The sequence below is a fragment of the Syzygium oleosum genome, unplaced genomic scaffold, assembly GCF_021117445.2.
Source record: "Syzygium oleosum isolate NSW1041296 unplaced genomic scaffold, Sole_v2.1 Sole_v2.22, whole genome shotgun sequence".
NCBI classification, from domain to species: Eukaryota; Viridiplantae; Streptophyta; class Magnoliopsida; order Myrtales; family Myrtaceae; genus Syzygium; species Syzygium oleosum.
Window position 1 is genome coordinate 4,342,492 of NW_026607506.1, and position 11,803 is coordinate 4,354,294.

The 11,803-nt window shown below is 41.2% G+C and overlaps 1 protein-coding gene and 1 pseudogene across 1 annotated transcript; both read left to right on the forward strand.

The window, feature by feature from the left end:
* Positions 1-3,569, forward strand: LOC115669849 (wall-associated receptor kinase 3-like). The gene is made up of 3 exons (XM_030590991.2): positions 1-1,006; positions 1,175-1,324; positions 2,268-3,569. The coding sequence occupies exons 1-3, from the start codon at positions 133-135 to the stop codon at positions 3,455-3,457; spliced, it is 2,214 nt and encodes a 737-aa protein (XP_030446851.1). The 5' UTR covers positions 1-132; the 3' UTR covers positions 3,458-3,569.
* Positions 3,570-4,650: 1,081 nt separating this feature from the next.
* Positions 4,651-8,397, forward strand: LOC115669952 (wall-associated receptor kinase-like 1; annotated as a pseudogene).
* The last annotated feature ends 3,406 nt before the right edge of the window (positions 8,398-11,803 follow it).

The window sequence follows — 11,803 nt, forward strand, 5'->3', positions numbered from 1 at the left end:
TAATTGATGACTCGGTCATCCAATGTGCTCCCTGGCTTGGCTGCCGCTGAGGCATCGGCATCAGCGAAAGTAGGATTATAAAAACCGGTGAGAGGAGAGCCCAGAGGAAGCACAGATTGGAGAAACACAAAGATGAAAGCGGCTGTCTTGTGTTTTCTTCCAATGGCCTTGGCCTTGGCCTTGGCCACTTTTACCGAGAAGGACAACTGCGTCCGAAGGTGCGGCAGCATGAACGTGCCTTTCCCATTCGGGCTCGACGAAAGTTGCGCGCGGAACTCCAAACTTGTCCTCGACTGCACAACGGGGAACTTGCACAACGGCAACATCGCGTTGTCCGACATATCCCTGGAGAATGGGACAGTGACCATTAGCCTCCACAGAGCTTTAGACTGCTATAACGAGAGTGAGGTTCGGCTTGACGACTCTGACCCTCGTCGAGGGATCAGCCTGGGCGACGACGGGCACTATACATTTTCAGACGACCGGAACAAGCTCACTGTCTTCGGTTGCAACACCTTGGCTCTTATCTCAGACACCCACGCGACTTTCGAGAGTGGATGCTTCTCCTATTGCCCCGAGGACGTCAATTTCACGAACGAGAGCGCTTGTTCTGGGGTCGGGTGCTGTCAGACGTCGATCCCCAAGAGCCTCAGGAGCCTCAAAATATCCATGTCCCGAGTGACGAAATACGCCTCTATTCAGGACTTCCGCTCTTGCGGATCAGCATTCATAGTGGACCAGGAGTCGTTTAATGTCTCCAATTACAAGCTTCCTGTCCCGGCCGATATGCACAAAGACTTTTTATCAAGGGTTGTCGTGGATTGGGTAGTTGAACGGAATTTGACCTGCGAGGAAGCGCAATCCAACCGATCGAGCTATGCCTGCGGCGCCAATAGTCACTGCTCTTACTTCCCGCGCGGGCAGGGTTATCGTTGCTTCTGTGAGGCTGGGTACGAAGGGAATCCCTATGCCTTCCCAGTGTACCCACAGTTCCGAGGATGTCAAGGTATTCTTCTGTTCTCTTTGCGAGCCAAAAATTATTTTGTTTGGATTTGGCCATAATTTCGTCATCCAACCTCCTCAAGCCAGTTTTTCATTGAGTTAAGATGTTTCAAGACAATCAATACGTAATTTTTAAAAAACACATAAACACCGTTGATTCTACTTGATATAGACATCGATGAGTGCAAGGATCCACGACAGCATCCATGTCACGGGAATTGCAAAAATACGCCTGGGAACTACACGTGTGACTGCCCATTTGGCATGACTGGTGACGGCAAAATTGGTTGCCAAACTTCTCGTCTTGTTATAATTACTTCAGGTAATTTTACATCCCTTGCGATGGTCGCTCAATAATCTAAGCTATTCTTGCTTTAGACTACGAAGTGGCTTGTGTTATGATGTTCTGAAATTATATCCGATTCTACTTTGCAATTGAGAGGTCATTGGTCACCATTCGATGACCATCGGATTAAAAAAAAGGCAAGTCTCCCCTGTTGATTGCAAAGGCCATAAAATTTTGTTTCTTAGTATAATTTGTATAGGAATTACAAATACTTGTGAGGAGTTACGATTGATTACAATCCGATAATCTGTTGCTGGTAGTCGGGTACCACAGAACTGCCCCTCATCTGAGGATTTTTTTTCCTTTTCTGTATTCACCGAGAGATCCACGCGGCCACACTTTCTTTCTTTTGGTCGTATATTCACTGCACACACCAAACTTCTTTTTTCTTTTACTTCAAAAACACCCCAATCCCTTTTGGCTAAAAGGCTAGAAGGTCCAACCTCTACCTAAAAATTGTAAGTTTACCCACATGACAAATATCAGTAACCGTGAAACGTGATTTGAACAAAAAATCACAAGGTCGTCGACCCTGAAAAGTGACCGCTGGAGAGAGAGAGAGAGAGGTTTGTGTTTGTGGGCGCTTCGATGACCGCAGTGGCACTCATCATGATTGTGGCTTCGACGGGCATTTGATTGGCCAATGGTTAACGTGGAGTTGGGCTACAAGAAATTTGATTGGTGTGTACGCGCACGCGCTCGTGCGTATGTGGTTTTGCGGAAAATGCGAGTCTATTTCACCAAAGTTGGGGCATTTTTGTGGTGTAGCTTAATCTGGATCCTCCATTTGGTTAAGAGGGTCAAGTTAAGATTAAAATTTAGTTCTTAAATTTAGAAGGTCCGAATTCATTTTGTATAAAGTAAATCAATTTTTTTGGGAGAGAGACTAATCCATTCATTCCTCAATTTTGTGTGGCAGTCATTGTAGCGGTAACATCATGCATACTTGTTAGTGGCCTAGTCTTGTTTATATGCAAGAGGAAAGCCAAAGAGAGATACTTTAGGCAAAATGGAGGAGAGATCTTGAAGCACCAGAGAGTGAAAATCTTCACCGAGGCAGAGTTGGCTAAAGCCACCAACAACTACGATGCCAGCAACAAGCTCGGTGAGGGTGGTTTTGCTTCAGTTTACAGAGGAAAAATCGACGGCGATGTTTTAGTCGCGGTCAAGAAGCCTAGAGATGTCCCTGTCAAGAAGCCGAAAGACATGAACAAGGATGGCTTTCTGAGCACTCACGATGAATTCCTGCACGAAATCGGCATTATTTCACAAGTGAATCACAAGAACTTGGTCAAGCTTCTGGGCATATGTTTGGAGACAAAAGTGCCATTGTTGGTCTATGAATTTATTCCCAATGGGACTCTCTATCACCATATTCATGACAAGAGATCAACGTTTTTGCGATCGTGGAAGAATCGTCTCAGGATTGCCTCGGAAGCCGCCTTGGCCCTCGAGTACTTGCATTCCTTGGCAGATCCGCCAGTCATTCACAGCGATGTCAAGTCTTTGAATATACTTTTGGATAAGAAGTACTCCGTAAAAGTATCCGATTTTGGAGCCTCAGTTTTGATTTCACCTGGAAAGACTCATATAGCTGAAAGAATACAAGGCACAATAGGTTATCTTGACCCCGAGTATCTCAGCACTGGTGAATTAACCACAAAGAGCGATGTTTATAGCTTCGGGGTCGTCCTTGTGGAGCTCCTCACCGGAGAGACGCCAACTCAGCGAGCAAAATCTGGGGAAAAAATCAACATCATCCGATCTTTTATCTCTGCTGTGGAGAACCGGACACTCCTCCATATGATAAATTTTGAGGCATCCAATGAAGGTGAAGTGCGGGAGATTGAGGTGATTGGTTTGCTCATTAGAAGGTGCTTGAACTATAATGGTGTGAATAGGCCAACAATGAGGGAAGTTGCCGAGCAACTGGCTAGGATCAACAAGAACTTGTGGGGCGATCAACGGAATGACGAAGAGACTCAAAGTTTACTCGACGAGACGAGATGTGATTCTCTCTGGACTTCAATTAGTGAAATGAACAAACCGGAGTCAACCGATCTTTTAGTATTTGACATCGAAGCAGCCACTACTAGTTCCAGCATTTGATTCATGGTTTCTAGTGCGGGGCTATGTACAAGAAACAAGTCCAATGTTCGTATGTTTGTCCTTGATCTTTTGATTAAGGTTCTGTTTTTTCCTACAGCTGATTAATTTTCGATTTTGAAGTTTTAATAAGGGATGATTCTAGGGGATTATACGTGATTGTACTCGCTTCAGTTCTAGCTATACTTCACAAAGCTCCGAATGAGTACCCAACTACGGAATGATTGCTCCGTAAAATCTCTTTTCGAACAATTCCATTGGATATTACTTTTAAGAATTGAAGTTTTGACACAGACCTTCTTTCCCAAATAAAGCACGAAGGGAATTTCCTACTATTTGTCAAGCATCGGACTTTTTTTACTTTTTTGTCTCTATAGCGAAACAGTGCCGCTTCATTGAAAGCAAGAGCTTCGGGAGTGCGAGAATGACAAACTCTACTCACAAAATAAAATATCCGCTTTTGAGAAATTCCATCTCGACCAATTGCATGATAACGTCACAACTTTTGGAGGTCGTTTGATTCCATGACAAGAAATTCAAGGAGATTCTCACTTTATATGTAATATAATCTCATTCCTTGGAAAGATATCTTCAACTATATAAATTGCAAAAAGTTTTGGTCATAATAATAAGGGTTAACACCACGAAAAATCCAAAATTGATACATTTATGACAATTTTACCCCGAACTTTTTTTTACCAAAAAATCTCCAAACTGGTATACCTGTGATAATTTTACCCCATATTGGTACACTTGTGACAATTTTACCCGAACTTATCACAAAAAACCCCAAACTGGTACACCTATGACAAATTTACCCCAAATTATTTTTTTTTACTATAAAAAACCTCAAACTTGTATACCTGTGACCATTTTACCCCGAATTAATTTTTAATATTATTTATTTATTTTTTTGAATTATTTATTTATTTATTTTCTTTTCTTTTCCTTCATCTTCAACCTTTAGCCGGTCGCCGAACCAGCGACCAACCAGAGACAGAAGCCGGTGAGGTCGGCCCCATCGGCCTCTGGCGAGGCTCGACCTCGTCGTTGCAAGGCGAGGCCGACCTCGCCAGTTGCCAGCAAGTTCGAGCCTCGCCAAATCTGGCGAGGGGTCGACCCCGCCGACCGTTGGCGAGGCTTGACTTCGTCGGCGTTGGGCGAGACCGACTTCACCGACGAAGATCTTGCGGTGAATGGGGTCCGATTTTCGCCGATTTGATGAGCACGGAGAGCAGAGAAGGTCATTCGCGGAGGCTTCCTTGAGGATGGCGATGAGCTGGTCTTTGGTGAATGGCTCGAGGAGTTGCTTGATGGTTTCTCGCTTCGACGCCTCGTCTTCGTCCTCAGAGGATTCTGACTTCGACGCTTCTTCGTCTTCTTGCTCTTCGGAGGACGATTCGCTCCCTTCTTCTTCTTCTTCTTCTTCTTCTTCTTCTTCTTCCTTCAGAGGAGGTGGTTGGGGGTTGGGTTCTACGGTTTTCCTCATCTTTGCCATGAAATTCCACAAATCGGCTTAATGGGTCTTAGGGTTTTGCTCCGGCCGAGGAGACGCCGAACTGAGTTCTTCGTGTACTTCCGAATAGCGAGAGCAGAAGTGGGACTGCGAGACACGAGCAAAGGAGGAAGTCAAGCGTGAAGCAACGCTGGCAAGGCCGACCTCGCCCAATGCTAGCGAGGTTAAGCCTCGTCAGCGGCTGGGGCCGACCTTGCCGGCTTCCACCTCTGGCTGGCCGCCAGACCGGCAACCGGCTAGAGGTTGAAGATGAAGGAAAAAAAAAACAGAAAAGAAAAGAAAAGAAAAAAGAAAAAAATTCGAAAAAATAAAAAAATAATAATATTAAAAAATTATTTCAGGGTAAAATTATCACAAGTGTATTAGTTTGAGATATTTAGTGGTAAAAAAAATAGTTCGGGGTAAATTTATCACAAGTGTACAAATTTGGAGTTTTTTTTTGTAAATTTGAGGTAAATTTGTCACAAGTGTATCGGTTTGGAGTTTTTTGTGGTAAAAAAAAAAGTTCGAGGTAAAATTGTCACAAGCGTACCGATTTGGGATTTTTTGTGATAAAAAAAAGTTCGAGGTAAAATTATAACAGGTGTACCAATTTGGGGTTTTTCGTGGTATTAATTTTAATAATAAAGATTTCTTCTCACCTGCGGCAGTGGAGATGGATGTCAGTGGCGACAGTGGCCGAGGGCGGCAGGTGGCGATGACCAGTGGTGGCGGTAATATTGATTGAGTTAAGTTTTTGATAATCTTGTGGTGTCACAAATGTGGAATGGCAATCTAAATACTAACTATTGCTAGGTAATCCAATTCCACACTTTTCGAGAAACCTATTCCATATGGAATCTAATTCCACTTCTTTTTTCTTTTTTGCTAGAAAAGGATGAGAAAGGGTGATCAACATTGATAACCCCGTTGGGATTTAACATATGATATTCACATATGTAACGGAATGTTCGTTTTGAGAACTATTGATAATTTTGAACAAGCCCGTCACCGCCGTCTACCACAGTACTAGTGGGAGTAAACCTTACTCTGTTAGGTTGCGATTGACTAATCAAAGAAAAGTAAAATATTAAAAAAAATTAAAGAATAGCAATTCCGAAAAGTGTTTTCACTTTCTTAAATTTAGAGATTCACTTTTTTAATTTTCTGCATGAATATTTTCCTTGACTGAAAAATGCTTTTGATTGACTAATTATTTTTAGAGAACCAAATGGGTGAAAGTTAAGAAAACTAATTCCGAGAAAACACTCTCTCTTAAACAAATGCACCATAAAAGAGAAAAGAAAAGATATAGAGAAAGAAGGATGGAGAATGGGTAGGTCACGTTGCCTGGAAAATGGTGATGAGAGACGAAGGTCGTAAGCGGTGACTCACGCAACAAATGTTGCTCATCTTTTCGCCAACCGCGAGTTCAATCCAATCGGATAAAACTCTCCAATTTGCAACATTGGCTTAGCGTTCAAGTAAATTTACCCGACTTTTTATTAGCTGGTATCTGGGTCACATGCGTTGCGCATGGTTTGGTGATATTAACAATTTCATACAAAAACGGTAATATGGACGGCAACCATGCTTTTAACTTTTGGATTATCGTTAAGTTTACGGGTAATCTCGTATTGAATAAATAATCTCCATGGTAACAAAAAAGAAATACTTTAATAACTACAAAGTAACTAACAGTTATTATAACTTAGACATTGAAGGGTATAACTTACAAATACACAGAATGACATACATAAAACGTCTGCTCGGCAAATAAAAAGGTCATGAAAACATAGATTTGTCTTTGGAGTCAGTGTCGACAAAAAATGGAAGGAATAAAAGCATTTGGTATGCGTCCGCCTTCCTTATAAAACTCCTTGCGCCACTATTCTTCACATCTCGCAACTATCATCGTTGCCTATGTCGATTCTTTGTGATTACTTTAGAGGATACCTGTGGAGAGGGTTCTTTGACAATTACAACAAGTTTGAAACACTTCAAATATTAGAGGCACTTAAAAGTATTGGAAACACTGCTAAAAAATTTGACAGCAGGCGACGGGAAAAAGCCGTCCAAAAAGCCCAAAAGCCCGTTGCTAATCAATTAGCGAAGGCATGGTGCCCATCAACCGTTGTCGACTGTACACTCGCCGCCAAAAACAATTGGGGACAACGGTTTACAGAGGAAGAATTGACGGCGACGTTTCAGTAGCGGTCACATCCCTACCAAGAAGCTGAAATACATTAACAATAACGGGTCTCTAGCACTCACAATGAATTCCGGCACAAATCAGCATTATTTCACAGGTGAATCACAAGAACTTGGTCCAGGTCCTGGGCATATTGCTTGGAGACAAAAGTGCCATTGTTGGTCTATGAATTCATCCGAAATGGGACTCTCCATCACCGCATTAATGACAAGAGATCCACGGTCTTACGATCGTTGAAGAATCGCCTCAAAAGCTGCCTTGGCCCTCGAGTACTTGCATTCAATGGCTGACTCGCCAATCATTCACAGCGATGTCAAGACCCCGAATATACTTTTGGATGATAAATACTCCGCGAAAATATTTGATTTCGATGCCTCGGTGTTGATTTCGCTCGAACAGATTCACATAGCCGAAAGAGTACAAGGCACCATAGGTTACCTTGACCCTGAGTATCTCAGCACCGGTGAATTAACCATGAAGAGCAACGTTTACAGCTTTGGGTTGTCTTGGTGGAGCTCCTCACCGGAGAGACACCAATCTAGCGGACAAAATCTGGGGAAACTATCAACATTGTCCAATCTTTCATCTCTGCCGTGGGGAACCAGACACTCGTCCATATAATAAATACCGAGGTGTCCAATGAAGGTGAAATGCGGGAGATCAAGGCGGTTGGTTTGCTCACTAGAAGGTGCTTAAACTATAATGGTGTGAATAGGCCAACAATGAGGGAAGTGGCCGAGCAACTTGCTAGGATCAGCAAGAACTTGTGGCCCGATCAACACAATGATGAAGAGACTCAAAGTTTACTCGACAATATGAGATCTAATTCTCTATGGACTTCAATTAGTGAAACAAACAAATCGGGCTTGACCTACCGGTCCGTACTTGACATTGAAGCAGCCACTACTAGTTCCGGCGTCTGATTAGTGGTTTCTAGTGCGTGACTATATACAAGAAACAAGTTCAATGGTCGTATCCTTTTATCCTAATCTTTTGATAGAGGCTTTGTTTTTCTTACAGCTGATTGATTATCGATTTGGAAGTCCTATAAGAGGATGACTCAATTTAAATTAAGTACGGGGAATTATACATGATTGTACTCACTTGTGTTCTAGGAATAGTTAGCAAAGCTCTGACGAATGCCCAATTTATCTAATAAATGAATAACCGTGGAAAGATTGCTGTGTTGAATATCTATTCGAACAATTCTATTGGAAATTACTTTTTGGAAATGCAGTTTCGGTTTCTTTCCCAAATAAAGCAAGAAGGCAATTTCCTACCTTTTGGCATTGCGTTGCACTTTTTTTTGTCACTATAGCGAGAAGTGCCGCTTCATAGAAAAGCAAGAGCTGCAAGAGTGCATGAATGACAAACTCTACTCAACGAAATAAGATATCCCGGTTAGTTTGGCTCCGTGACCTAGCTATGAGGAAGAACACCAGAGCTTTTAAGAATTGTACGATATATGTGTAAGAAAACAGTGTCTTCAAGACTGAATGAAATGCCATTGATGGTGATAAGCTCATAGGAGTTTTGTTTCGTATTTGGTTACGTTGTTTGTTGAAGCATTCTCGGGAAGCGACAAAAGATTCAGGAATTTGTTGCAACCCTTTCATTTTCGAGGGGAAAAGATCCATGAGATAGAAATTGCCGCTTCCCTTTTCTTTCCGTAATATTTCATTCCCCATAAAAAAAACTTCATATCTAGACATAGGGTAAAAGTTTCTGCAGTAAATAGAGACCCATCCGTCGGTTCTCATGCCTAGCTTGGGCTTCGTAACTAGCAGAATAGTAAAATCAACTATCTCTTTCTTGGATTTGTCGTCCATAGAGGTCACAATCTCTAGCGAGTCGCTCGTAAGGGAGGGATGGCAATTTAACCTTCCCTAGCAAGTACCGACAGTGCCCCACCCCACCCTTCATTTTTAGCTGCTTTAAATATCAACATTAGGGTTTTATACCATATGTTTTACATGTAAAGGGTATTTTTTTAATCATTTGATTGTTTGGATAGTACTCAAACAATCAATTTTTTTTTGTAAATTTTCAATGTTTAGAATAACTATACAATATTAAATTTAATGAATTTTTTGAACTATAGTTAAGTTTAACATAAATGTTAGGCTATACAACAGAATGTGAAATCAGCTTGCCCCATTCAAGTGGGGATAAGACCTATAAACTTGCCTCGCGTGGAGCACGGGTCTGATATAAGATCTCCTTAACTATCATCGATAGCAAGGGTGGGGATGTCACTCTTGCTCCCAACCCACCTCATCCCACACCACATCATACCACACTATTACCAATCTTATCGGAAGAAAGTCACCGATTTTGTGCAATTGGACATTTTTAGAATCTCCATTCCCAAAATCTGCTTAGTTATTCTAAAAAAATATGAAAATTGAAAGTAGAACTTTGATTATTATCTACGACGTATATAAAAGCGTCTAGCAAATTTATTGCTTTTGTTTATAACCTCAATTAAGGAAATTTTTGTAATTTCATGTGATAACAAGATAGAAGTGCTCATGGCTCCCACTCATGTAGGCTCTGTTTATATACCTTTTGTGGGGTCATCTTTACAATTTACATTCCCTCTTTTCCCGTCTGAATTTGTTCATGACACGTGGAGCCTACTTGTATGCAACTTGTGGAACCCATGCCTCCCCTCTCCCTCGGAAAAAAGATAAAAGAAGAGATAAACAAGTAACGCTTTTTCCTGCTACCAAAAACAAAAGTAACGCCTTTTCCTTGATTAGAATGAAAACAATATAATTTAGTGTAAGAAATTAAAACCCATTCTTAAAACCTCAACAACAAAATACTACAAAATATCTGAAAAGACATAATAAAAAAATAGATTTTAATCTAGGAGATACATAGTAGACTTATGTAACATAAACTTACAAAACAATAGTCGTTAGATTCATGATGCTCTTAGTAAAATCATTCACAAGTATTGCCATTATGATTATGATTATGATTATGATTATGGAGTTGTACCACCATGTCTAATGTAAAACACGTGACACACAACAGCCTGATAGTAATTTGCATTAGGAAGTAGACTAGATACGTAATATGTATTTGGCTCTTTCATCCCCACATTTTGGAGAGTCTTTGTCTGCAACTAGATATCGCTTAGGTGAAGTTACGCTTTGGATTAGGAGGCAATGAGTCGATGGGAAGGGTGTATACTCGAATCATTGAAATTACAAAGGTAGAGATCTCAAATGTTGGAACGAACAGTATTTTGCTCATAATCAATTAAAGATTGTTGCAACCTAATCCTCGAGGCCCATCTCGGGGAAATAGATTTAGAGGTATTTTATGGAACCCTCCCTCAGTCCATATCTCGTGTGACATTGGTTGTTTAAATCTATGTGTTCGATAGGAGTCACCACTAGTCATGATTAAGGGTCGGCTAGAAACCCTAATCGAGATGCGAGAGTGTCATCTCGAAAACATATGCAACCAAAGATTCTTAAGGATCGGGGATTTGATTACACTAACTTTTCAACTAATGCCATTTCGGTACCTAAAATTTATTATTTGCTAACCAACATGTCACGACAGTCTTTTACCAATCGAGAATTTTGAATTTTCATCCTAAACATTCTAAAAGGGGAAAACAACAATTAATGAATTTAAAGTGCGCAATCAAATGAAATCAAAATGAATGTACACAAACAACGACCTAGCATCGTTTCTAAAAAAAACAATAAAAAATCTGATAAAGCCCTAAAGGCTTATTCAATTTTGGGATCAAATTTTATTCAAACCTAAAGTATTTATTAAAATCCCTAAGCCAAGAGAATTCTACATTTTTTAGCTTTTCTCACATTTTTTATTTTTCTGAATTTTCTGATTTATTTATTTATTAAATTTCGGGAAAAAGGACTTCGGTCCGGGTCAGAGAACCCGGTCCGACTCACTGGTCTGACCCAGACCCAGATGATCCGGGTTGGGTCAACTCGGGCAATCTCTTGGGCTCAATATGAATAAGGCCCAAACTATTAAATTTCAGTTTTTTATCCATCGAGGCCCAATTCGAATTCAGCCCATTCACTTGGCTTGACCTACGGCCCATTACACCTCTGTTCCACTCAAATCAGAATGTGACCGGTCTCCATTATATTCGACTCTTTTTATTTCTTTCTTTTTTATTCCTTTTTTTATGGTCTTCTTTCCCGATGGTTTTCTTTCTTACCTTTCTCACTGAAGCTTCGCCGAGGGCTCACCTTTCTCACGCCTTTACTGAGGTTCGCCAAAAATCTCAAACCGGCACTTCAATCACCACCAAAATATTCTCCGACGCTAAGCCACCGCCGGCGAATCACCACCGGCCACTAATTGGCCGACGATTTCTACGTTGTCGGACTAACTCTGGCGAGAAATTCTCAAACTCAAAAATTACGCAAACTGAAACTCAATCGCACATAGAAAACATAAATGCAAACCAAATCGTGAGAGATGGACTAACTCAAGCGGCCTCTAACCGCGAGCATCGCTCCAGCAAAAGTGGAATGGATCTCCGTCGAAGGTTCCATCAATGGCCGACTCGGACAAAGGACGAATATGCCACAAAAATCAAAGAAACGATAGAGAAAAACACAAAGTCAGACATAGTTCGACGATT

Coding starts and splice junctions, on each gene's coding strand:
- LOC115669849 (XM_030590991.2), top strand. CDS start 133: ATGAAAGCGGCTGTCTTGTGTTTTCTTCCAATGGCCTTGGCCTTGGCC. Junction 1,007..1,174: donor ACAGTTCCGAGGATGTCAAG/GTATTCTTCTGT, acceptor TACTTGATATAG/ACATCGATGAGTGCAAGGAT. Junction 1,325..2,267: donor TCTTGTTATAATTACTTCAG/GTAATTTTACAT, acceptor TTTGTGTGGCAG/TCATTGTAGCGGTAACATCA.